Source organism: Malaya genurostris, chromosome 2 (genome assembly GCF_030247185.1).
Source record: "Malaya genurostris strain Urasoe2022 chromosome 2, Malgen_1.1, whole genome shotgun sequence".
Taxonomy (NCBI): Eukaryota; Metazoa; Arthropoda; class Insecta; order Diptera; family Culicidae; genus Malaya; species Malaya genurostris.
Window position 1 is genome coordinate 312,343,127 of NC_080571.1, and position 24,201 is coordinate 312,367,327.

The 24,201-nt window shown below is 41.2% G+C and overlaps 1 protein-coding gene across 5 annotated transcripts in view; it reads left to right on the forward strand.

Annotated features, from left to right (window-relative positions):
- LOC131431109 (neural-cadherin-like) overlaps positions 1-23,522 on the forward strand; it is a 1,211,689-nt gene extending 1,188,167 nt beyond the window's left edge. For 3 of the 5 annotated variants that reach the window (XM_058596616.1, XM_058596615.1, XM_058596614.1), the window contains 7 exons: positions 9,644-9,781; positions 9,858-13,474; positions 13,558-13,728; positions 13,795-14,036; positions 14,110-14,319; positions 14,511-14,684; positions 14,874-23,522. In XM_058596616.1, the coding sequence (XP_058452599.1) occupies positions 9,644-9,781; positions 9,858-13,474; positions 13,558-13,728; positions 13,795-14,036; positions 14,110-14,319; positions 14,511-14,684; positions 14,874-14,989 (4,668 nt within the window). In that variant the 3' untranslated portion in view covers positions 14,990-23,522. Of the gene's footprint in view, positions 1-9,643; positions 9,782-9,857; positions 13,475-13,557; positions 13,729-13,794; positions 14,037-14,109; positions 14,320-14,487 lie in introns of all 5 variants that reach the window. The other 2 variants (XM_058596618.1, XM_058596617.1) reach the window with 2 other exon arrangements.
- Positions 23,523-24,201: the final 679 nt, after the last annotated feature.

A 24,201-nucleotide genomic window follows, 5' to 3' on the forward strand; every position in this document is an offset into this window, starting at 1 on the left:
TATTTCCTTAGTGTAGCATACAGGCCGGAACAAACAAAGACCAAAACCTCATCAAAACGAGATCACTGTCGGAGAATCTTTTCATGATCAGTTGATCAGTGAATTTTAAATCACATCGATCAATATCGGTACTGATCTTCAGTCACACAATGGGTAGTGATTTTGAGCTAAAATGGTTCTTGATTTATGTAAGTTCAATCATTGGATGAATCGATAAGCTTTGATGTTGGTGGGAGAAAATCACATTGTCAAGATAAGACATGACATGATCTTCGTCTGAAATCGTTGATCTCCCGCCCTTTTTCAAATGGAGTACAATTGAATAAATTGCATCAGAATCAGATAAGAGAAATTCTTATGATATACTATTATCAATGCTAGAAAATCAAATTGCTGAAAAAATCGTCAGTGCATAACTTAAGTTAAACCGTTTGAAGGCATCTTTTTCTTTTATACTCATATTAGGCAAAATTTATTCATTTCGCTAATTTACTCGCTCCTCCGTGCACTTTTGCTGATCACAACAGAAATGATTTCCTGCATCATTCATTTCCGAATTTACAAGAAGAAGCTTTTACATCAACAAATACACGTTTTCCTATAGAATGCAAACGTTTATTGTGGAGATTTTTTCAGGAAATAGGGCAAAGCAGTAATATAATTAGGTATTTCAAAAATGCGCTCATTGAAAATATTGGACGTCACATTCCAAAAACCTCCCCCCCTTCCCCCTGTCACGAACGGTCACGATTTATGAAACACCCCCTCCCCCTTACGACGTGACGTCTTTTATGGACACCCCTAAAGGAAGAATCGCTAGTTGACAATTATCGCAGAAAATCGAAGCGATGATTCGGTTTGAAGATTCTCATACTAGGTTACAATATTTCAAAACCCTTGTGTGGAGCATTCACATACATTTTCATAGACACAACTTATACAAAGGTTATATGCACATAGTTAGCATTAGCGGCAAAAGTAAAATGATTTTATTGTAATTATCCACTGTTCTTATAGAATCGGATCGCAAATCGAGAGCGTTGCTTCAGAGCGAGTCCCAACAGCAGCGTGCCTTTTCGTGATACTCAGTGTCCATTCTATGTTAAATGAACCATGCCGGTTTCTTGTTGCTGCGATGATTTTTTTTTTTTTTTTTTCAATTATATAATTTATTAAGGCACACTGCTTAAGCTCTAAGATGCCAAGGGCTTTTTCTAATTTTAATTGACAAATAACTTAAAACTAGGATAGTATATTAAGATAATGTAATGACTTTGGCAGATCCCGCCTTCAGCTGGCAATCGGCACCGGCCGGCGTACTGAATGTAACACGTTGGTAAGTATCTTGGTATTAGCCGCTTTTTTCTGTCCGTGTGGGTTCGCGGGGAACACCCCCAGGCTACGAATACCAGGCGGGTGGCCCATATTCATCTCATAGACTACAGCGGCCGTCCGTGGGCAATGATGATGATGTTACGGAGGAAAATGAAAAAAAAAAAAATATACAGAGAAGTAAATATTACGGAGAACAGAGTAAAAAGGGGATATGGGAACAAAATGACTAAGAACGACAAAGATCTAATTAGTTGACATCGAGATGGTGAAAAAACGTGGGAGGGGGAAGCAGAAAATTTAGTGACAGCAGAAAGATCTTGTTAGTTCCAATGAAGATGGTGGACAGACGAGGGATGGGGAGCTTCGGGCGGATGTTAGTGTCGAACCTGTGGGTGGAGTTTCTTCTTAGCATCAGTCGAGGAACAGGGGTAACTAACGCAGATTACACTTGTATATTAATGTGTTTAAGGAATTTATATATGAGTAACATATATGATATATCCCGACTCGCCAACACATCTCGAACCGGAACATCAGGTGGTCTACCTCGGGCCCTGAGGGAGTCCTCTAAAACAGACCTGGCGTCACAATACCCCACACATGACCATACGACATGCTCGATGTCCTGATAACCGTTGCCACAGGTGCAGAGACCGCTCTCCATGACCCCAATACGCCGAAGATGTGCGTTGAATGTGTAGTGATTAGACATGAGCCGAGACATAACACGAATGAAGTCGCGACTCACGTTCATCCTCCTGAACCAAGGTTTCGTCGATACCCTAGGGATAATGGAATGTAGCCATCGTCCCAGTTCGTCATTACTCCATGAAGTTTGCCAACTTTCAAGTGCTCTTCGACGAGAAATACTGAAAAATTCATTGAAGCAGATTGGTCTTTCATAAATATCACCTTCTAATGCGCCCACTTTAGCCAATGAGTCTGCCTTTTCATTTCCCGGAATGGAACAATGTGAAGGGACCCAGACTAACGATATTGAATAAGACCGTTCAGATAAAGTTCGCAAGTGTTCCCGTATTTTCCCCAGGAAATATGGGGGATACTTTCCTGGCTTCATTGCCCGGAGAGCTTCTATTGAGCTTAGACTGTCCGTGACAATGAAGTAATGGTCTTTGGGCAACGTTTCAATGATCTCGAGGGTGTACTGAATAGCAGCTAATTCTGCGACGTAAACTGAAGCCGGATCACTGAGTTTGTACGAAGCGGTGATGTTCTGATTGAAGATGCCGAAGCCTGTGGACTCGTTGATGTTTGATCCGTCAGTGTAAAACATCTTTTCACAGTTGACTGTTCTAAATTTATTATAAAAAATATTAGGGACCACTTGAGGGCGCACGTGTTCCGGAATTCCACGAATCTCTTCTCTCATGGATGTGTCGAAAAACACAGTAGAATCAGAAGTATCCAACAAATGAGCACGGTTGGAAATAAACGAAGAAGGATTAATATTCTGAGCCATGTAATCAAAATACAAGGACATAAAACGGGTCTGAGAATTGAGCTCGACAAGCCTTTCGAAGTTTTCAATCACCATCGGATTTAAGATATCGCATCGGATTAGCAATCGATATGAGAGATCCCAGAATCGATTTTTCAACGGTAAGACGCCAGCAAGCACTTCGAGACTCATCGTATGAGTCGACTGCATGCAACCTAAGGCAATACGCAAACAACGATACTGAATTCTTTCCAGTTTAATGAAATGGGTGTTCGCGGCGGATCGGAAGCAGAAGCATCCATATTCCATTACGGACAATATCGTTGTTTGGTACAGCCTGATCAGGTCTCCTGGGTGGGCACCCCACCATGATCCGGTTATTGTACGAAGAAAGTTAATTCTCTGTTGGCATTTTTGTTTCAGATACCTAATATGACATCCCCAGGTGCCTTTGGAGTCGAACCAGACCCCGAGATATTTGAATGTGAAGACCTGAGCTATGGTTTCACCCCTTAGTTGAAGCTGTGGTTGTGCTGGTTCTCGCTTCCTTGAAAATACAACCAGCTCAGTTTTCTCCGTAGAGAAGTCGATACCAAGTTGAAGAGCCCACGTGGACAAGTTGTGGAGTGTATCTTGTAATGGTCCTTGCAGATCGGCAGTTTTGGATCCTATAATGGACACAACGCTGTCGTCGGCAAGTTGTCTTAGCGTGCAAGATGTGTTGATATATTCATCGATATCTTTTACGTAAAAATTGTATAAAAGGGGGCTTAAGCATGAGCCCTGAGGAAGACCCATGTAGCTAAATCGTATTGTCGACAAATCACCATGTGCGAAATACATGTGTTTCTCGGACAATAGATTATATAAAAAGGTGTTCAAAACCGGCGAAAGACCATGCTGGTGCAGCTTCTTAGATAGGATATTTATAGAAACTGAATCAAAAGCCCCCTTGATGTCTAGAAATACTGATGCCATTTGTTCTTTACGAGCAAATGCCATTTGAATTTCTGTTGAGAGCAACGCAAGACAATCGTTCGTTCCTTTACCCCTGCGGAAACCAAATTGTGTATCTGAAAGAAAGCCATTAGTTTCGACCCAATTGTCTAGACGGAAGAGAATCATTTTTTCGAACAACTTCCGGATACAGGAAAGCATAGCAATCGGCCGATACGAATTGTGTTCGGAGGCTGGTTTCCCAGGTTTTTGAATGGCGATAACTCTCACTTGTCTCCAGTCGTGTGGGACAATATTACCCTCGAGGAACTTGTTGAATAAATTCAGCAAGCGTCTTTTGGCGGTGTCAGGCAGATTCTTCAACAAGTTGAATTTGATTCTGTCTAATCCCGGGGCCTTATTGTTACATGACAAGAGCGCAAGTGAGAACTCTACCATCGAAAACGGTGTTTCGTTTGTATTTGATGTCGCGGCGCGGGAGATCTTCTGTGCCGGAACAGAGTCTGGACATACTTTTTTAGCGAAATCGAATATCCAACGGTTGGAATATTCGTCGCTTTCGTTCGTGGTGTTTTGGTTTCGCATTCGTCGGGCTGTGTTCCAAAGAGTGCTCATCGATGTTTCTTTTGTTAATCCGTCAACAAACCGTCGCCAGTAACCTAGTTTCTTTGCTTTAACTAAGTTCTTCATTTGCTTATCTAGCGCTGCGTAATTTCTATAATTATCAGGTGTTCCATATTTTCTGAACTTTTTGAATGCTAAAGATCTTTCCGCGTTCAGTGATGAGCACTCTTTGTCCCACCACGGATTGGGGGGAAGGATGTTAGTTTTCGCGCCGGGTATACGTTTCGTCTGAGCTTGAATCACAGTGTCGAGAATCAAGCCAGCCAAAAGCGTGTACTCTTCCTCCGGAGGAAGTTCTTGTGTTGTTTCCAATTTCTCAGACATCGAATTTGCGTAATATTTCCAATCAATATTTCGTGTGAGGTCATACGAAACATTGATTGTCTCCGATGGTCTTAATCCGTTGGCGATTGAAATTACGATAGGTAAATGATCGCTACCGTGGGGATCAGGGATTACCTTCCACTTGCAATCCAACCGTAGCGATGTCGAGCAAAGGGATAAATCCAGCGCACTAGGTCTTGCTGGTGGTGCAGGAATCCGTGTCATTTCTCCCGTATTCAATATTGTCATATTGAAGTTGTCACAAATATCATGGATCATAGCTGATCTGTTATCGTCATGAAGACAACCCCATCCCGTACCGTGTGAGTTAAAGTCTCCTAAAACCAACGTTGGTGCGGGAAGGAGTTCTATGATATCACTGAGCCGCTGATGCCCAATCGAGGCTCTAGGGGGAATGTAGATGGAAGCAATACAAAGGTCCTTACCTTTGATTGTAACATGACATGCGACAACTTCAATACCTGGTATCGAGAGGAGGTTAATTCGATAAAAGGAATAGCACTTTTTGATTCCCAAAAGTACTCCTCCATAGGGGGTTTCTCGATCCAAACGAATAATATTAAAATTGTGGAAGTTGAGAGATATTTCAGAAGTTAACCAAGTTTCGCACAATGCAAATGCATCGCAATTCGTGGTATATAATAAATGTTTGAAGGAATCAATTTTTGGGATGATACTTCTGCAATTCCATTGTAAAACAGTGATCAAATCCTTGACCTCATTGGATAAATTAGCCATCGAAGGATACAATCGCTGAAAGAAGGGGCCATTTTACAGTCAACTGTTTCAAAAACGTCTCAGCTACGGGTACAAAGGTCATCAAAATACCTTTCAAGGGGTCAGAGATATTGAAAGTTTTAAAAATCCAGTCCACTATATCAGAGAATTTAATAAATCCAGCATTTGGTTGATTCTTTGACTGGTCTTTAGGGGCAATTGAGTTTTTGTTTGTCTTAGGAAGTGTTGGAAACTCCTTATCAGATCTCAGTTTTTCTAGATCAGGAGCTATTCTTTGCTTCGGTGTTTTACTAACACTACCATTAGCTGTTACTTTTGGAGGCCCCTCAAGGGCCACCTTCGAACCCTTACTAGGTAGCTTATGAGAGGAAATATTTCTCCTTTTCCTGTTGCTACGAGGGATGGCCGAAGATGTGCCTTCGAGAGGGTCGTCTGAATCGCACTCGTCTGTTGACAAGCAAGCATAGGGATTTGCAGATGGGCTTGGTGGTGTAGCACTCTTTAGCATTTCTGCAAATGTGCGCTTGGAGCGTTCCCTCAAAGAGTGCTTTAGCTTATCTCCACGCAATTTGTAGGTGGGACATGCTGAGAGATCATGCGGACCCTCACTGCAGTAGAGACACTTTTCAATGTCTCTTCCGCAAGAGCCATCCGCATGACGCTCTCCACACTTCGAACAACGGGGCTGATTCGCACAATGGGAGGCTGTGTGTCCTAATTGCTGGCAATTAGTACAGTTCATAACCCGCGGCACGAAGAGACGTACGGGTAGACGAACCCTGTCCAGAAGGACATAATTTGGCAAAGCCGAACCAGCGAAGGTCACACGATACGAGTTCGATTGAGGATAAGATTTTGACCCATCCTCGGCGATCGATACTGAATGCAAGCGTTTGCAATCCAGTATCTTCAGATTCTTGAGTAAGGGGTTTTTGAAACCGCCAACCCCGTGCTCAAGAATATCTGCGCAAGTCAAACCTGCATCTGTGACCACGCCGTCTATTTCGACTTCGCGGGCTGGTACATATACGCGATAATCCCGCGTAAAGAGCTCATTTCGAACGATCTCATTAGCCTGCTTTAAGCTGGTCAACGAGACCCTGAGTTTGTCGGAGCGCATTTTTACTATTTGTGTGATAGTCGGGTAATGTGACGTCAGGTTCTTATTTAATGTCAATAAATTCAATGCTTTATCTTTAGATTTGGTCCGGAAGTACACCACATATGGACCGGTCGATAGCGAGGGTTCATCGGAATATTCCTTAATCCGGGGGGTTTTATTACTGTCAACAACAGGCGGATTAGGATCTGTCTTCATTTCTTCGTCTGGAGGGGGAGGACTCATTGTGCTTACTGTAGCACGAGGTTATATTTAGGCAAGTGGTAAATTATAAGAGGGATGCAACAATAAACTGTAATAAGGGCAGAATAAAGAAAAAAGCAATACTTAGCTTGTTGTACAGTTGCAAGGAACGGTCGCCAAAAAACCTCTACGAGGAAAAGCACAAAGCACCAGCTAACGGTTCGGTGCGAAGGTGCAAAAAACCTCACCGAGGAAAAGGCACAAATAAATTGTTTATAGTTTGTATGGACTAACGGTATCACTTCACTTCAATGTTCGATCACAATCGACACAGGGAACAATGGCCGCTTGTTTATAATCCGCACACTTGGCCTTGATCGGCGGAACAATAACCGGCTAACGGTACCGTTTCGATCGACCGCTCACAATAAGGCACTGTTCTATTATATAATGCGAAAAAAAACCTCTCAGAGGAAAAAGCACTATTGTCTATCACACAATATCGTCCGACCACTTTATCACACACACACAACTGGTTTTCAATGCTTTCGCAGTAAATCCAAATCACGTCTGTTCGCTCGGAAGGTTGAAACGGCAATGCTGCTGCGATGATATCCGTTTCTGTTTTATGGCACTGATTGAATCGTGCGAAGAATTGCTAGAGAGCGTTCTTTGATACGATAAAAGCCATCCTCGCTCTAAGTGATTTTAATATTTGTGTGATCATGATCAGTTAAGTTGAGATCAGAAAATAACAAAATTTTAAAGAATTACTACTGATTCGAATGGAAATGATTGATGTAGAAATCGTTTCTGATGATGATCAATCAAAACAGCGCAAAGAGGCGATTAAATTAGCGAAAATAATAAATTTTACATAATCATTGAAAGGTGGTCCATTCAAACGTTTGAACTGAAGTTATGCATTGATTTTTTTTGTCATTTTATATGAGCTTTGGTACACAAATCGCTGGTAATTATCAATTTTATGAATTCCGGGAATCTAGTCAACCACTTATCAATGCATTATTATTATCATTCCTTAAACCACACCGGTACGTACATATGCTAGTAAGCATTAAGAAAGAACAACACCGTGATTTCGTACACGCGATAAAGAAAACGATACCCGTTACTGAAACTTGGTTTTGAAAACATCATCGAGTCCATCAGCACTACACGAGTTTTCAACCGTATTGAAAACGGAAAAAAACAGAATCACGGTGTTGGTACGAAAAGCTGTTATCAGTGATTGGTTTTGATTGTACACGGTAAAGCGGTTGAGAAAAATCATAGCCACTTTACGGGAAGTATTGTGAAAGAATTTCAATAAATTTATTTGGTCCGTCGCATCGGAGTTCCGGAGTTCAGCAATACCGTAGTGTTGGAATAATATCATCAATAAAAACATCAAATAACAAGAGCACATAATTTCGCTAAGCCAATTCAAACGTTCAATTCAAACGCCGCGCCTGCTGTTCGTTCGAGACATGCCAAATCCTGCACTCCTGTTGCTTTTTTAGATCAAATTGATGCTAAATAACTTTTTATTGAGATCAATCTAAATAGTGCATGAACATCAGTATCAGCATCAAGCAGTTAGAAATATATCAAAGGAGTAAGCGATATATCAAAGGTAAAAAGCGATATATCAAAGGACCTATAGGATACAACTGCAACTAATTCAAAAAAATAACCATTGGATCCAGTTTGTCTAGTTTGACACTAGCTGTTCGGTTATTTATTTTATGAAAAGCAGAAGAGAATTCTGTATATATTGTTTCAACCTGCAGTCGTGTCTGTAAGTACTGAATGTCGTGGGATGTGGGATGACGCTGTAAGCCTTTCGACCCAAGTGAGCTAGTGAGGTAGAATTGGGTAAAATTCCTAAAGATGATTGAAATAAAAGTAAACTGAAACTTAAACTACAACGGAATTTTTTATAATCTTTTCATCACTGAAAAATTCAACCTAAACCAGTGAACAACGCCTTAGGTTTGTAGATGAGGACTGTTTTGGTATAAATCTGAGTTGAGTTGAAAATATGTTACTGCAGCAATTTTGCGATTATTTCAAAGACCTCTAACGCAGCACTTAACGCGGCTATTCATTGGTAATTTGATTCGTTACATTTATCACCTCTTAAAATTTACATAGTTTAAAAAATTGTTGGCTACCCACAACAAAACAAATTGGTTTTATTGAATTTTCTTTAAATAAAGAATGCGTTTGCGGCATAAATATATACAAGTCCTTTTGCCAATTGCTAATCATGTTTCTATTTCAATATCAATAACCAAGAAAATAATCCAAAACTGACAATTTCCTTCACGCTCAAATTGTAAGTATTCCCTTACTGATACCATCATCTAAAAGCAAACAATAGACATTGAACACAGTGACCAAAGCCAAGCAAAGACGTCGGATCACAATGTAATTATGAAACCGTACTCAGACTCAATACGCAAATATCAGAGCGTCATTTCTGCCACAAACGAAAAGGACTCTCCACTCCACTCCGCGCCTGGTGTCAAGTTATTCATCGCCTTGCGTCGCACCGTTCTAACGAGCAGCACTGGCGCCTGACTGCAACGATTTTGTACCATTCGAACGGAGAATCTCTGTCCTTGCCCCATTCAATCAATCACAAAAGTCTCGCTGAGAGGCTCTTGACACAGTATTATCATCATTATGTCAAATCACTTCGTTTCCCTGCTTCGATTCGGTTGCCCGTGCTAGCCCGTGGGATAGAATCTGGAGTGCACTTTCCTAGACTTCGCGGAAACGGGGAGCGTATGCGGCACTCGCGGATGTAAATGATGTCCCTTCTAATTATAACAGCGCTAACGATGAATCCTGTTGTTTTTGGTTCTTCCCGGTAGGTTACAGCATCGGATGCCGATGTGGACCGACCGAACAATATCATCTACTTCCTCACCGGTCCGGGAATCGACATCGAAAATCCATCGGAGAGCAACTTCGACATCAACAAGGCAACAGGCGAAATATTTGTGTTGAAGGTAAATGTCATTATTTTATCATTACTTCAGCGTTAACTGGAGCGGAGGGGCTAATTCTCGAACACCTTTTCAACAGCCACTCAATCGCGATTCGCCCCACGGGCGGCCTTCGTGGAAGTTCACCGTTTTCGCACAGGACGAAGGTGGCGAGGGGTTGGTCGGCTTCACGGAAGTGCAAATCAATCTTAAGGATGTGAACGACAATGCACCGACATTTCCGCAGGGCATCTACTACGGAAATGTCACCGAAAATGGCACCGTCGGTATGTACGTGATGACAATAAAAGCCGAAGATCACGACGACATTAACGAGGGTACCAACGCAAAAATTGTCTATTCGATCGAAAAGAATGCAATCGAAGAAGATACCGGTCTACCGATCTTCGATATCAACCCGGACACCGGGGTCATCAAGACGGCCGTGTGCTGTCTGGATCGGGAAAAGACTCCCGACTACTCGCTGCAGATTGTGGCAACCGATGGTGGTGGTATGAAGGGAACGGGAACCGCTTCCATCAAGGTGAAAGATTTGAACGACATGCCACCTCACTTCACCAAAGACGAGTGGTTCGTCGAAGTGGAGGAAACTGATGGAAACATACTGCCGGAAGTTCCCATCTTGACCGTCACGGTCAATGACGACGATGAGCTGAACAATTTTCAGTACAAAATCATCGAAAGCAGCGGTTACGGAGCGGACAAGTTTGCAATGATAAAAAACAACGACGGAACCGGGAGCTTGAAGGTAATCCAACCGCTTGATTTCGAAGATCCCATGCAGGTGAATGGATTTCGATTTCGCATTCAAGTTCTGGACAACGAAGGCATCAACGATACCGACAAGTACCATCTCGATCACTCGTGGGTTATCGTCAAACTGAAAGACATCAACGATAATACACCCCGTTTCAGAAGGCCTCACATGGAAGCTAGCACCTCCGAGAGTGACGAGATCGGAAAGACGCTGGTCAGTTTCAAGGCCATCGATATCGATAATGCCGGTAAGAGCAAAATTACGTACATGATTAACCGGGCGACGGACCGGAAGCGCCAGTTCGCAATCAACGATGAAGGAACGGTCACAATTCAACGCGAGCTTGATCGTGAATCCGTTTCGAAGTACAACTTGGAAATACTGGCCATCGATGACGGAGTTCCTCCACGGACGGCCACGGCTACCCTGACCATCGAGGTGAAGGATGTCAACGACAACGCTCCGGTCTTTGCGGAAGAATATCGACCGATTCTACCGGAGAACAGTCCGCCATCGAAAATCATCGAGATATCTGCGATCGACCAGGATGACCGCAAAATGAGCAATGGTCCACCGTTTCAGTTTCGCTTGGACCCGGAAGCGGATGATGTTATAAGAACTTCGTTCAAAGTAGAACAAAGCAACAAAGGCAATGGTATGGCGATTGTTTCCTCACTGGGATCGTTTGATCGTGAATATCGGAAACAGTACGAAATTCCAATTGTTATAAAAGATTCGGGTAATCCACCTCAAACCGGAACCAGCACATTAACGGTGACCATCGGTGACGTCAACGATAACATCATGCAACCGGGATCGAAGGAGGTTGTAGTTTACAACTATCAGGGTCAAGCACCGGACACTCCGATTGGTCGAGTGTTCGTGAATGACCTGGACGATTGGGACACATCGGACAAGTTGTTCTATTGGGATGAAGTCGAAAATCCACGATTCAAACTGGACGATACCTCCGGTATGGTCACGATGCGACGAGGTGCTCGTGAGGGTCGATACAAGTTACGGTTCAAAATCTACGACCGTAAGCATTCCCAGGAATCGTTTGCCAACATGTCGGTGCTGGTGAAGCACATTTCGTACGAAGCGATTGTAAACTCCGGATCGATTCGACTGATGGGTCTTACCGATGAGGATTTCATCCGAATATGGGACTACCGAACACAGAACATTTTCCGTAGTAAGCTGGAACGTTTCCGAGATAAGCTGGCGGAATTGTTGAATATTGATAGGAAAAATGTGGACGTGTTTAGCGTTCAGATGCGGCAGACCACTCCACCACTGGTGGATGTAAGGTTTTCCGCTCGGAATGCGTTTTTCTTCAAGGCAGTACAGCTGAACGGAGTTGTTCTGTTGCACAAAGAGGACATTGAACAGGCCGTTGGAATTAACATAACGATGGTGAACATCGACGAATGTCTGGCCGAGAACGCCGATTGCAACGGTTCTTGTACTAGTATTATGGAAGTTCAGACCAATCCCAGTTTAGTGAATGCCAACAAAACGGCACTGGTAGGTGTTCAGATCAAGTCCACGGCCGAGTGTATGTGCAGTGCACGGGAATACAAACAGCAGCAGACATGCAAATCGCACCCGTGCCTGAACGGTGGTCGCTGTACGGATAGCAAATCCGGTGTTCGTTGTTCTTGTCCTCCCGGGTACAGTGGACCTCGTTGTCAGCAAACTGTTCGCAGTTTCCGTGGTAATGGCTGGGCTTGGTATTCGGCACTGGATATGTGCGACAAATCTCACATTAGTGTAGAAATTATTACAACTAAAGCCGACGGGTTAGTGTTTTACAATGGACCCATCGTTGCTCCGAATGACGAAGATGATCAAACACAGACGGATTTCGTTGCACTGGAATTGGAACAGGGATATCCGAGATTTTTGATCGATTACGGCTCCGGTACGCTAGAGCTAAGAATACAAACCAAACAACCTCTGAACGACGGTGACTGGCACCGGATCGATTTGTTCTGGGACTCCGAACGGGTCAAAATGGTTGTGGACTACTGCAAAACTGCAGTCATATCGGAAGCCGAGGACGGCAATCTCGTTGAGTTTGTAGACCACACATGCCAGGCCATCGGCCGTGTGCCGCAGTTCAACGAATACCTGAACCTGAACACACCGCTCCAGATTGGCGGGGTATTCCGGGAAAAGTTTGACTACACCTATCAACGCTGGCAGCACATGCCGTTGGCAGCTGGATTCGAGGGTTGCATAAGAAATTTCAAGCACAATGGAATTTTGTACGATCTATCACATCCGGGACTTTCCAAGGGTACCATGCCCGGTTGTCTGTTCACCCAGGAAGTTTGCGATCTGAACCCACAGGTGGCCAAGTGCATGGAACACGGTAAATGCATTGGAAACTATGATGAAGCCAAGTGTGAATGCCATCCGGGCTGGTCCGGAACGTACTGTAGTCTACCGACGACGCCGACTACCTTCAAAACTCACAGTTACGTTAAATATGCACTTAGTTTTGAGCCGGACAAGTTCACGACGCAGATTCAACTGCGTTTCCGAACGCGCGAAACCTTCGGTGAACTGTTCCGCATCAGCGATCAACACATGCGGGAGTACGGCGTGATTGAGCTGAGGGAAGCCAAGCTACTGTTCCGGTACAGTCTGAATTCCGGCCAGGTGGAAGAGCACGAAGTGTCCCTCAGTGCCGTCGAGGTGGACGACGGTCAGTGGCATGTGGTGAAGATTCAACGGTACGGCTCGGCTGCCATCCTGGAGCTGGACGGCGGCGAGGGTGCCAATTTCAATCAAAGCTTTTCCTTCGACGGACATCAGTGGCTTTCGGTGGACAAACAGGAAGGTGTTTACGCGGGCGGAAAACCGGAGTACACGGGTGTGAAAACGTTCGATGTTCAGGCTGACTATCAGAAGAGCTGCATCGATGATATCAGGTGAGTTTTGTTTTCCGCCGGTGACGGACTGATGATATTGAATGAAGGGGTTTCTTGTTTTTTTTTTATTTTTGCTGCCATAGATTGGATGGCAAAAGTCTTCCACTGCCACCGGCAACCAACGGGACCCAGTGGGGCCAGGCAACGATGGCCAAGAACATCGAGCGGTACTGTTCGTCCAATAATCCGTGCCAGAATGCGTACTGTCCGGAACCGTTCGAGTGCGTCGATCTCTGGAACAAGTACGAGTGTGCGTAAGTATTAAGCGGATAGGATTGTTTTCCCCGACAGATAGTTTGAATTACAAATCTTCCTACCAGGTGCGGCGATGGCATGATCATTTCGCCTGAAGGGAAAACCTGTATCGATCGGAACGAGTGTCTGGACTATCCCTGTTTGAACGGCGGAACCTGCATCAACCAGGAGCCCCGGTTCAAGTACAAGTGCATCTGTCCGGACTCGTACTGGGGCGAAAGTTGTGAATTCCTGAAGGAACGACAAGCGTTGAAGTTCAGCACAAGTGCCTTGGCTGCCGTCATAACATGTCTATTGCTGATTATTAGTAAGTGTACCGCCGGAACGCCACCATACACGACGATGTTAATTCCTAAAATTCTGGCTTGGTCTGTTTGCAGTTTTGTTATTTCTCTATTTTTCCTGTTCTCGCCGCCGTTCGGCCAACTTCAACAAGAAACCGGCAACGAAGGACGACATCCGCGAGAACATAATCAACTACTGTGATGAGGGAGGCGGAGAAAACGACATGACCGCATTCGACATGAAAACCCTCAAGATCCCGATAGGACCACTGCCGGAACTGGTGCAACACAAGGCACCACCCGTTCGTAAGTATTTCTGATGTGGCACCCGCTAGACTAGTGTTACAGGATTCGCTTGTTTTCGATTTCTTTATTTATTGTTCGACTCATCGCTTCCCTCATGCGTTTCATCGGTTGTTTTCACATTTCACGTTCGAAATTGTCCACTCCAAACTATTCTTTACTTCTCAAAAGCGGATTCCTATGCCATCATCCAGGTCCCGATATTGCCGTCGTGTCCGACCAGGTCATCACCAAGGTCGACGTGTTCCTGGACGATCGGAAACGACGGGCGGACGTCGATCCCGCCTCCGGACCGTTTGACGACCTCCGGAACTATGCCTACGAAGGCTGTGGGAGTACGTCTGGCTCGCTAAGTTCCTTACAGTCAGGTAAATCTAAAAAATCACCCAAAACCAAAACCATCACCTTCCTTGAACCCGAGTCGATCACGATCATCACGTCCTAAAACTCACCACCTACCGAATCAACTCCAACCACCAAATGTTGGCCATCCGATTGATTGCTACCGGTGTTTGTTTCTTCTTCACCGCCCTTCAACGCACCTCGCCGCCTCGCAGGTACTGATGATGAACCCCATGAGTATAACTTTTTAACGGCATGGGGTCCGCGGTTCGATAGGTTAGTTAATATATATGAACCAAAATTACAAATCGAAGATGATGACGTTAGTTAAAACTAGCTCTTTTGTGTTGGCCCATTGATGTTTTGCTACTCCGCAGCGTACGTGTAGTTAACTATTTTTGTTTTTATGAATTCGAACAGTGTAGATATCAGAAAAAAAGAATACTAATATTAAACCGGAATAATATTGTAAGCGGTTAGAAAGCCTCTCAAAATTGATGGCCGAAAACAATTTGAAATGTTGTACATCCAAACAAAAAGATTAAAACAGAGTTTAGCTAATAAGTAGTTAATAAGTAAATCAAAATAGTGAAAAGAAGAGCATGTTACCTTTTTCAGTGCTCTGTTCCAGAAAACAAGGACTGTTGGTTGTTTTCCCTGGTAGCGAGAATTGATTGACTAAGTTGTTGAAGAGTAGGTTCAATAGTTTGCAAACTGTTAAAGACCCGATTTTTTTCGTCTCTATTTTCGAGAATTTAATAAAAAGTTGCTTAGTTTCAACTGCTTAGGAAAATGTCGAAGAATTTCGTCCATTAGTCCGCGGGAACAACTGTCACCAGAATAGGAACACCAAATGAGCTAAAACATATTTGCAATTCACGGGAAAAAATATTTGTTATCTACTTGACTGCGCACAGCAAATTTTATGGGTAGAGAAAAAAACTGATCGCTATCAAAAATTCATCACTCAGCAAGGAAACGACAAAAAAGAAACTGCGAATATCCGAACCGTGCACTGGACAATACGTTACTTGAATCGTTGATGATTTCCCAGGCGATATCCTCGTTTCGAAAAGCGATTGATTGGGATAATTGTGTTCACATGAAAGAGGAATCTCCAACGTATGGCGCAACTGTGCTATGTTATTTATTTTTTTTTTTCATATTATGTTGGCCGGTTTCGCTGTTGCAACCAACAAAATAATCAAACCGTAAAGAGAGCGTTTTTTTGTCAGTTTTTCAATCATAATACCATTCAAAGGGAATCCATTCGTTTTGTTGTTCCTGCTGAGCATAAATATCAAAACCTTGTGCAAAATCGAGTTCATGAAACAAACACCGCAACAGATAGAAAGAGATAGCAGCAAAGGTGAACAGACAATGCCAAACGACATTTTCTGGAAGAAGAGTACCAGAAATCCAAAAACGATATTGCAAATGGGCATGCCAGCTGCGAGGAAAATAAACATTTTCGTTAGAAAATCAATTTGTAAATATTAAAGGTAAGCTCAAACAGTATTTTTTACCGTATTCGTTGACGTCGTCGAAAATAGATGAGAGAAAAGAAAACCATTTCAGCGCTCTCAGAAAATACGAATAAATATTTATAATAGTGCTAACACATGTACACACACAAAAAAAAAACAAACTTCCAGATAGGACATGACAAACAAATCAAAAAGAGCGCAATGGAAAAGTGAAGTGCAGATTCTACACTCCAACATGAATCAAATGTAAAATCGAATCTTTGAAAGTCTGAGGAGAAACCGTCGTTCTGCGTTCCAACAAAGCTGGGGACATGCTGCGAAGTGTACATGCAATGCATGTCGTTGGTTTTAATTTTTTTTTCTTGGTGCAAATGTAACATAAAGCAGTACCACTCGTTCAAACCGAAGATTCGAGCAAACGATGCAATTTTTGGACCGTAAAAATGGGAATGAACAAACAAAATGAAACCGTTTAACGAAATATAAACTGTCTCAATCCGGAATGATTTCAATGTGGTTTTGGTTTTTGTCCGTTATCATATTCGGTGGTTTACCTCCATATCGGAATCCTTCGCCATTTGTGTATGGTTTTTCAATCTGAAATCCAATGTCAAACTGTGTAAGAATTTCAATGACATTTCAGAAATAAAAGTAACTTTTAGGTACGAGGGCAGGTCAGTAAGTCCGTGACTTTTTGAATATTCGGCCTCTTGATTGTAATGACAACATTATTTCTGTCAACAGACAACTGTTAGTCGATTCCAGTTAAAAATTAGCGTTAGCATTGACAGTAGCATTAGATACCGCTCGTGTGTTGGTACTTCGTTATTGATCAGAACCAATTAAGCTTGAAAAATGTTTTTCTGAAACAACTTGTTTGGAAATAGCACGTAGTTTCACATTATGTAAATTACATTGATCCCTCAAATGCAGATCTACTTGGGGATGAAGAGTTGTTAGTTCAATGCACGTTGCTACGTTGAAATCGAGGAATCCTCTGCATTTCCACATGCATCACAGGGAGGGCTTGTTTGTTAGTGAATTTTCGAATATTATCATGTGTTTATTACTCTGGGTAGCCGGTTACCGACACGGAACGACCGGAGTTAGCTCTGCGCCTAATTCGTATTACTGTTTTTGAATTAGTTGATTTTAACAACAAAATTTCCAAAATAACTATAAAATTAGTTAAAATTGAGAATTTACTTTGCTGAAAAAACTCTTATTTTTAGAGAATGTGTTTAGTTGGCGAATATTCTGGACACAAACCAGCAATATTTCAATCCAGTACGAAATTCTCATTGACAACAAATTTTGTTATTAAAATCAGAAAATTTGTTTCTATTTATCTATCACCATCATTATTGAAGGACAGGACAAAGAAAACAAAAATGAAATTGGTTTTATTAACAAGTTTATTAGCTGAAAGCTCATGAGAAGTGTCAAAGCAAAACAATCCATTAAAAAGCTAAAAGGGACAGTCTTGTTCAAACTGCTTGTTTAGATGTTTTTCGCATGTGTTACGATATATCCATATATAAATTCCTAAACCGATATGTAAAAATGACGTAAACTGTTAGTGGAAAGTGTATTTATTCAGAATTTGTGCGCATTTAAAGCGATTGTGCGTAATAATGTTTTTACGGGGAACAGTGAAGTGAGTTTCGAATGTTGCACTCTAATTGTATATGTCAAATGATGTTTTTTGTATCTTCCAACCTTCTGGGCTACGTTGTCCGGTGTACTACTTGTATTCGGTTTTTGTTTTCCGAGTGCTCAAAGTTTTCAGTGAGATAGTCAATTTCGCGAAGTCGAATGAAGAAAACAGCAATTGAGAAGGAAAATGTTCAAAAAGAAGTTTATGTTTCGCTTATGTCTTTTTCTCCAATACAACATCGTATTTATACCTGACAATATAGAAAAGATAATCGAGACTGAAATTTTTTTCGGTTGTCGTGTGCCATCTAGTGGCTAGTAGTCATTACGGTGTTAACGTTTTTTCGGTGACAGAGCGCCATATAGCTGCAAATGGCAGAAACCAATTCAACCATTTATGTTGGTTGAAAACAACGTTTTATTTCTCTAATTCAACTAAAAAATTAGTTGCATGGATATGAAGCGTGCCTTAGCTAAGAAATGACAGCACGTTTAATTGGTGAATTCAACTAAAAAAATAGCCATTTCAACAAATATTTTATTATTATTAAGGGAATTAGAATTAAAAAATCTAAATTAGCAAAAGTAAAATTTTTTTAGTTTTTTTTCAAAAAATAACTAAAATCAGAAAATCAACTAATTTTTTCGCCAAAAATCTGATTTCGGTCTTTCCGTGGAGAAAAAATTGCAATTTTATCGTGTTTTGTATTCATAAGCACGGTTGCCAGAAATATCTGCACGGTTAGAGTTTATCTCGTGCGCTTATCTAACGCAGCGTTTATCCCGAAAGAAATAGAACTTCGAGCAATGGAAAAAAGGGAAATGGGCATTATTTTTTTATTGAACAAACCCAATTACCGCAGCTTGATAAATATTGTGGGGACTATGCGTCATCTAATTGGTACACTACATGGTTTTACAGAATTGGAAATTGAAGCTTGTGGAGCTTGTGAAAATCATACTTCTCTCAGTGGTTCCAATTTTGAATGATCACTTGAGGAGACGGGTATAGCATGATGGGATAGTCGATGCCTATCACGCAGCCCGCCTGGGTTCGATTCCCAACCCCGCACATAGGGCCAGAAAGATTTTCTGGTCCGAAGAGACGAATGACTTTAAGATGTTAAAACCTCTATAATTGAAACAAGAAAAAAAGATCACTTGGATGTGAGAAACTTTTTTCGCGCTTTCGCACAATATGGACGTGTTTTTGCTCCGTTCCATAACTTAAAACGAGACGTCGATCCACCCCAACAACGCACCGGAGACCAAACCGCAGTCGAAATAGTATTCGAATACGAATCAGTGCCGAAAACGACAAACGTGGGGTTGTTAGTAAATGAAGTCATGGCGGCCATTTTCTGAGATGCCGACGGTATAATCCACTGACTACCTTCAAATGGGGAAAATCAACCAACGGCGAATACCATACCAACTCATTGTGTCGATTCAATAAGGAATTGTAAAAAAACCGACCGCATTTGGCCAAGAAAAAAGTTCTTTTTCACCAGGACAAGTCATATGCTCAATTTTCATGATAAAAATCTTTGAATTGGGCTACGAACTGTTTCCCATCCACCCTATCCACTTGATTTAGTCCCGAATGACTATTTTAAAAACTTGGAAAAAAATCTCAGAGAAAGAAATATTTCCCAAACTTGGAGCTGGATTGAGATTTGACTGCATTAACGAAATATTCTCACAAACAAATGATTGTATCATTCGAAAACATCACGGTCCTATTGTATTGAGCTACCGGGGTTGGTTGTTTAATGTACTGGGCCTTAACCTTATAAACCAGTTGTTGTATGTTCAATCACCAACCTGAAAAGATTCTAAATGTCAATATCGTTTGAATTTCATGTAAAAACTTTGCGTTTACTTAATCAACAACTCTCTGCTTCAAAGTAATATAAACTCGTTTATCTGAGCTATCCTTTTTTTAACTGTATTTATTAAGGCACAATGTGGTTAGCTTAATGATGCCAAGGGCATTTTCTTATATTTTTTTACAACTTGTGTAATGGCTGGAAGGATAGGTCTTCCATGTAATGGTTTGTCCTTGTGGGTCCGCGGTGAGCTAGCCTTTATTTACGTTTGGGGAATTGCAGTCAGTAGCTAGAAAATCTGAATGTACCTGAAATTTTAAAAAAAATCTGTGCTAAAATCTTATATTTTTCATGAAAACTAATCGAAGGCAATTTTCGAACAAAGCTACATCATCCAAATGTTACCAAGTTCACTTTACTCATAAAAGAACTAATGAAAACAAAAATCTGATATGTTATTTTGCTTTAGGAACCCCGATCATATTCATAAATGTGACTAGGTTTCACAGTAACAGAAACTTGAACTAAGGCAATCAGATAAATACAATCTTCTAAATGAATAAGAAGGCAAGCGCATCTTCGAGAAATGCTTTTGAAGAAGTTTTACGCTAGCTTGTTGAAAAAGAACGCCAACGTCATTCAAATTTTCCTAGAGGCTTTTCTGCAAGTTTTTTTTTCAGTTTTGACTAGTTTAGGAAGACGAGACGATGTTCTTATTCCATTCCATGCACAACAGTGATCACTTCACTGCATGCTCTCTACAAGCAAAGTCCTTGGCATTACATTCCTTCTGTAGCAATTGACCTCTCTGTTTCAAAAGACTCCGCAGACGATTCTGACACTAATTTTTTTTCCAGATCAGAACTCGAACATACGACAACTGGCTTGTTAGACCAACGCCCTACGTATTGAACTGCAAACCCGGGACGAGTTATCGTCTTCTGGAAGAGCATAATTTCGGTTGGCAGGTCAAAACATATACAACGATTGTCTTCATATAGCTTCGTTAGAAAATTTAGAGCATTGTCGCTGCATTCAAATTCTGCGTCGAAAGCTTCATGTAGTCATCCAGTGTCATCCACACTCTGAAAAGTACCTCCAAATATTCAGGTCTTTCGAACGCTGACCGCAATTGGTAATGGTTCTTGCAAAACTCGGGAAGCGATTTCTCCGAAAGTCGTTTTGCCGAATGGGTCAATTCGCCAAAAGTCGTTTCACCGAATAGGTCATTTCGTCGAAAGGAATATTTGACTGGAAGGGAAATATATCAGAATATATCACATTAATAATTTTTATAAAAAATCTATAAATTTAGGATATTTATATGATTTGATATTTATATGTTTTATTCATTAAAAATATTTATTTGTCGGACAGCACACGAACAAAAACGTGTGGCAATCTAAAAAACTTAAGCAAAACCCGAGTAGAGTGTGAGATTAAAAAGAAAACTCGATTTGATGTTGTGCTGTTCGTATATATCGATTACTTAATTTGCCATCGTTTCGGTCGTTTTAACGGTTAAAAGATCAAAATTGAAAGCAGAAAAATGCTGTGTGACATCAAACTGGAAACTAGTTTGGCTCTCAGTGAAAGCACATTGAAAACTTAATATGATGTAGATTTTCTCGAAATGACGCGTCAGGAGCATAATCTAAAAATAGAACAGCCAAAAAAGGTCCGGGATAGTATACATTTGGGCGATATTCTCGCAAGCAAGAAAAAAGATTTTATGCAATCTCCATATTAGTCGCAAGCAAGAAAAAAGATTTCATGCAATCTCCTCCACACTACCGCGGAGAGAATCCGGTTTCGAACTTAGGTGTTTTGGAACTTTTTACGATTGCTATGGACTGTAAGTGCTAGCTATCAGGACATGGAAAATGTTCGGTTATATGACAAGCAGGGTTGTTTCACAATGTTGTATACAGGTAGTTTCTGTCAGTGCACACTCGTTGCGTCGCTTTCATCCCGCTTCCATCCCGCTTCCACCGTGAATAGCAGTGTGCCTATTTGAGCACAGTATGAAAATGTTCTCTTTGTCCTTCTCATATTCAAAGCTGTAGCATTCGAGCATTATAACATTAAATTGAGTTATCTACTTGATCTGAAACAACTCGCACATGTAATCACTTTGAAATACGAATTCAGAGGCTCTGAAGACCGAACGTTTTACAGTGACTTCTCCTACCACACAGGGAACGTGAATTAGGAATCTGGCAATAAGGTATCCCAAATCATTTGTTTTTTCAACAAATTGGGACAATGAACGATTATCTCGCTTCTGACCACAGATAGAACCAGAATCTCTTCAATAAATTTTTAGTTCTGGTGTAGACTTATAATTTACAATCATTTGATGCAGAATTAGTCTTGTGACTCAAAATTGTAAAGATTCAATGAGACGGTTTCTTTAGAAAAGTCTATTAAAGTTCCAAGATCTATTAGATGATTGATAAAACACTTCTCCTAATATCTAGCGTTAGTAAGTATATGAAGTTCTAAGCATTTATAACTAGGTGTGAGAATTGTTTTGAAGAGTGTCTTCGACATAGTTTGTGTACTACTCCTAATATACAAATTAAACATATATTTTCTTACTGGCTCCTCTAAGCCAGTAAAGTATTATTAAGAATTAGCTCTAGGTTCTGAAATCTGAGACATTCAATATTCGATGTTCGAAGTTCGTAAACAATGAATTTTTCCATACTGTTGGATATAAAGTTATGGGTATTTTCAGAACGGGTTTGGCGAGTAGATTATTTTCACCATCCAGTTCCCCAATTTCTGGATACACTGAAAATAATGGTCTAAAAATTTTGGAATGAACTTCGCGACGTCGTATGATTACAAATATCGAAACAGTTTTTTAAACTGAACGCAAAAATTGTTACAGGATCGGATACTTAACGTATCTAGAAGGAAATCGATTACGTCAAATATATTTCTCATGTCAAATTCTTAAATAAGCTCCTTCTACGGCAGACGATCAGCGAGATGGGAATGCCAAAGCCACTATTCAAATTGACCTGCTTCAGACAAACGTGGTACCGATGATCACCAATTTATCTAATGCCTTCCAGACGTGTGGTTTGACACCAATATTCTCGTGGTTAAAAAGAAAGAGCATTATTTGCGTAAATGTTGAAAAAATGTTGAAAAAAATCGATTCTTCGCGGTTATGGTTGCGGTTAACTGCAGGATCTCGGCAGGATGTCAAAGCATTTTTGTAAAAGGTAACTAGGAATAATTCTTCCATTGAAACTTAACTTTGTATTTTTGTGCTGCCATTTGAAATTTGCTCAATTTCAATGGATTCACTAAGTTGTTGATTTTAATATTTTCATTTTTTGAGTTTCACAAAACTTTTGCCTTTAAACAGCAAAATGATAACACAATGTGGTATTAATTGAAAATTTGATGAGTCGATATCATATTAGGATTTCAATCTGATGTTGCTATTATAATCGAATATCAATTTGTTCTAATTTTGATGTTAGACTTTACTCGGGAAGTGTTGTCTTTCTTGAATAAACGTGAGGAAATGAGATTGTCCGTTATTTTATATGAAAGATACTTCAGAAGTACGATTGTAGTTCAACAAAACGGGCGTGGACATTAGCATCTTCCGTTTGTCAGTACAATTATACGATTCGGCGAAATGTCGTTAGGCGAACTAACCCTTTCGCTGAACGAAACGGCTTTCGGTGAAATGGCTTTCGGTGAATTGACCCTGACCCGTTCTGTGCCTGCCACTCATGACTTCGTTATTCCATCGCACCCTGGGAAGCCAACCGATTTGTAGGTCCATAAGCCGAATTTATTACGATCGTTGTCTTTTATTCGTCACCTAGCATATTGCCGTCACCTAGGTATTCCGAGTCGTGTAATTCTCTTGAAAAAACGAGAGAATTGCAACAACCACTTGTCTCACCGGAGGACTACTGTGGAGGTTTCTTTGTTTTCTGACTCCCCTATAAATTGACTACTGTGACCAAAGTTGCAATCTGTCCGTCACATCAAATGACCTTGACAGACTGACTAAAATCATCATTAACTCCAATCTGTACTGTGAAAAAGACTGTCAAATGAGATACTCGATAGTTCTATGACCAAGTAGAAGTATACTCAGTCAAAGACAGGCGAATTTTTTGTTGTTTTCTCTCGCCTTCTCCTATTCCCTGTCGAAGTTAACAAAAAGCCAAGGGAGTACTAACATAAACCAGACCCTGTCAGCTTGGAGCGAAATCAATCTTCAGTTCAGTAACGCCATCGCACGGCATCAAATTCAACATATCATGTCAATTGTATGGGTGCGCAGCCCTGCTATTTTGGCGCGAACGAATTTGACATTTCTCTCCTCTACTCCTATGTACGAGATTCGATACGGACTCGCCAGAGGGCGCCATGCTCCCAAAAAGGATGTTGCCAATGATTTGTTCGGGAAATGTGAGAGCTGGATATCTTGTTAATATCTTGTTAATAAAGTTCATTATTCTTTGCGAAAAGTCATCGGACTTCGGATGTTTATTGGAGCAAATGAGTGTATTTATGCTAATCGATTATTATTT